General features: G+C 42.3%; 1 protein-coding gene across 1 annotated transcript in view; it reads right to left on the bottom strand.

Annotated features, from left to right (window-relative positions):
• The window catches only part of HSPA14 (heat shock 70kDa protein 14), a 26,826-nt gene that overhangs the window by 22,657 nt on the left and 552 nt on the right, over window positions 1-3,617 (bottom strand). The window contains exons 2-3 of the mRNA XM_010859953.1: window positions 2,738-2,818; window positions 2,581-2,663 (exon numbers count right to left, since the gene is read on the bottom strand). Of these exons, the coding sequence (XP_010858255.1) occupies window positions 2,581-2,663; window positions 2,738-2,818 (164 nt within the window). The remainder of the gene's footprint in view (window positions 1-2,580; window positions 2,664-2,737; window positions 2,819-3,617) is intronic.

Below are 3,617 nucleotides of genomic sequence, written 5' to 3'. Positions count from 1 at the left end.
CTCAATGGACATGAGTTTGAGTAAACTCCAGGAGTTGGTGATGGACAGGGAAGCCTGGCGTGTTGCAGTTAATGGGGTCACCAAGAGTCGAACAAGACTGAGCGACTGAACTGAACTGCCTTTGAATCTGGAGCTGCACTGAAGCATGGTGCGGCAGAAGTCTTCCTGCTACATCCGCTTGGACACGGCCTGATAGACATCTGCGTTGTGATTCATGGTCTGCAGGCACTGAATGTACTCTGCCTTGCCTAGTGGGGAGAGAAGCCTGCGTATCTCCTGTCTGTACCACCGGAAGCCTGCACGTCTATTGGAAGTTGCCATGGCAGACTGGGAAGAAAGGCTAGCTGGAGGAGGCTCCCGGGCAGGAGAGTGCTGACCTGAAGGTGTGAGGAATTTCTGTGTGCTCCAGTCTATCTCCAGGAGCCAGCCGCTTCTTCCCTCTCTGGGCTAATTGCTGAGAAGCCAGGTCGGAGGACCGCATTTCTGGCTGGAAGGCCACAGGGGAATGAAAGTTACAGGAACGGTGTAAGGATAATTGTGGCAGTAAGTTAAGTGGTGCTACCTGTAAGTAGGTTGCAAAGAGAAAGGATGCCAGGGTTGAGAAAAGCCCAACTCTGGGAGTTCGCTCAGGATGGGGACTGGACCAAGGGCTACAAAGGGCCTTACTGGCTTGGCAACAAGGGGACTGGCTTCTCCACAAAAGGCAGGATGCTTCCAAGGCTGAGACCTGGAACCACCGTGTATCTGTAAAAATCACCATTGTCTTGTAAGTAGATAGACCAACGGGGGCGGGGATGCCTGGATCCCGAGACACATCACTCTGGAGAAGGGATAGCAGGACCGTGGTGCAGTAATATGTGTCTGCTGTGGCTCATTCCTCACTAACCTTGGCCTGGGTGGTATGCTATGCTGTGTGTTACCCATCTGACTGTCACCACTGCGCTCCTTTGTTAAAAGGTAACTTCCAGGGCCAGAAAAGCAAGCTAAAGTTGTTCTCACTAATACAAAGCTTTTTGCCTAATATGGCAGAAGACATCCATATCTTTATTTCCACCACCTGCCCCCAAATATCAACAAAACCCAAAAAGGGCTCCCAAAGAGATGCACCTATAGAACTATTCTGGATTTTGACCGTGTCAATGCCAGTACCCTGGTTGTGATAGTGTAGTATAGTTTTTCAAGATGTTACCAGTTGGGAGAAAATGGTAAATCCAGAAATAGATTGGATCTCTCTGTATTATTTCTTGCAACAATATGTAAATCTACCATTATCTCAAAAAAACAGTTTAATTAAAAAAAATATTATTGGCTGCTTACTTCCTGCCTTTTTTTTTTCAGTTTATAATTTGAAAAATTTAGACAGCAACTCAATTTATTTTCAATATGCTCAGTACTAAGTTTAGTCAACAGATACATGGATATGCGAGTGTATGTATCTTCACAACAATTTGAATTCTCTCCAAAACACTATAGTTTTTGACTTAATCACAGATATTCTAAAGAAAAAAAAATGAGCATCAAGTTCAACTTACCTAAATATATAGGTAAGAGATAATAAAAAAACAAAATCTGTATGTAATATATATATATATATACACACACACATATCAAATTTAATCCATGATTTCCCAAACCTAAAAACAACACAAGGAAATTTCTACTTAAATTCTCACCTGAGTAAGGTAGAAAGGAAAGAACCTGAGGTTAAGAGTTAGGTGTCCTGGACCACAGTCCTGTAGAGTTCACCCCACTAAACTAATTTAGGGATACTGTAACTTCTGCGTGCTTTGAATTTCTTATCCAGAAATGAGGAGGTATAAAATCTGCCCTTCCAATCTTACAGGGATTTCTGTGGATTAAATAATAGATGTGAAAGCACTTTTAAATTTAAAAACACTATATCAAGTATTACAACTCCAATGAAAACGAAAACCCCTAATTTATAATTATAATTTGAGGTAATCTATAATTTGAGGAGACAGAAGTCTGGGGAAGCAGGCCTCTTTAATCTTTTAATTAAAGTTATAGCAGATGATTAACCTGATTCTTAAGACTTTAATTAAGCTGTTTTCCCTAATGATTAAAGGTGTAAGCCAACTGGAAAAGTTAGTTCCCAGAAAGTGTCACAAAGAGATCTGAAGAAGAAAATCAATAGCTTCTACATAAATATTCACCAATTACAATAGACTTTACAAAATTCAACTATAGTGCAAATAAATCTTCAAATTCCCACGCAATCTCGCAGTTTAAAGAGTACTGTAAAAACGTGTTAAGTTCAAACTGCCACCTCTGAATGATACAAATTATCAAAACTAAATGCACACTGGCATCTACCAATACTAACAGACCTGTAAGCGAGAAGCAAATGTCTAAATGTCTCCGTGAATCCCATCTTTGAGAAAATTCAGCACTAATATCAAAAGATAACAGCCTACTGGGGAATTCTGTGAAATGACTCAGTCATTAAAAACAACGAAAAACACACTGGAAGTTTCTAGTTTCATTTCAAATTATGCTTACATTTAAATTATAAACATGTTTTTTGTTTACCATAGGTGAAAGCATTATTTTACTCCATACCTTCTGCCAAGGATCTGCTTGACTTTCATTACTGTGTTTGAAATATTCCTTATTCTACTTTGTTTTGCTGCCAATCCAACAACCTGAAAAAGAGCAATCTATTAACAACACGTCATTTTATACTTATTTCAATGTACAAAAATGAGGAGAATGGTACCTCTTCATTTTTTGAGTAAGCAACAATGGCTGGAGTAACTCTGTCGCCTGCATCATTTGCGACCACATCAGCCCGGCCATCCTGGAGGTAAATACACAACTGTATTAGTTCTTTTGAAATGAAATATATAGTCTCCTTAGATACATTCAGACATATGTGGGGCCCTGTGACTGACATTTATGTGGAAACAAAAACTGCTTTACTGTATTTCTAGATCTTAATAACCAGAATTCTACAACCAGCTGCCTCTTTTCAGTCTGTTCTGCATAGTTGATAACAGAAGAGACATGATAATAACCTCTCTATATAAAATAACGTGTTAATACATTAACCTTTCTATCTCTTTTCCTTTTACCTGTAAACGCTAATCTTTCTTCCCTCTTTTTACATATGATGAATTAGCAACAATCCTTCGGCTTTTCCCTACAAATCATTTGACATTTAACCGTGAGACGAGTATCAGGGCTGTCCCTTATGGTTCCTTCCGCCTCCCCACAGACGAGAAGAAGCCCTAAACTCCCAGTCACACACTCATTTCCAGAAAGGACAAGTGACTGGAGCACACACCATCAACTGGCTTCCTACGCTTCTCGGGATTAACAGGTCCAGTTCCAGATCGCCGCCACCTTGCTCTTTCTTGGCAAACGTCCAGAAACCTCCGGGTACCAGACGCTCGGGTCCCCCTCCCGGCATCCTGCGTCCATGAGGTCTCCAGGTCCGCCTTCCTCCTCTAGGCCTCCAGCGCCCAGGACGTGGCCGGGTCCGTCCCCACCCTCAGGGGGGATCTCCAGCTCCCAGCGTGTCCCTGGGTCCGCCCCCCAAACTCCCGGGGCCTCCAGCGCCCAGGACGTTCCCGGGCCCGCCCCCGCCCCTGGGGCCT

This window comes from Bison bison, unplaced genomic scaffold (assembly GCF_000754665.1).
Source record: "Bison bison bison isolate TAMUID 2011002044 unplaced genomic scaffold, Bison_UMD1.0 scf7180017864461, whole genome shotgun sequence".
In the NCBI taxonomy this organism is placed as follows: Eukaryota; Metazoa; Chordata; class Mammalia; order Artiodactyla; family Bovidae; genus Bison; species Bison bison.
The sequence above is the reverse complement of the archived record's forward strand: the minus strand, read 5'-3'. Positions and strand labels throughout refer to the sequence as shown.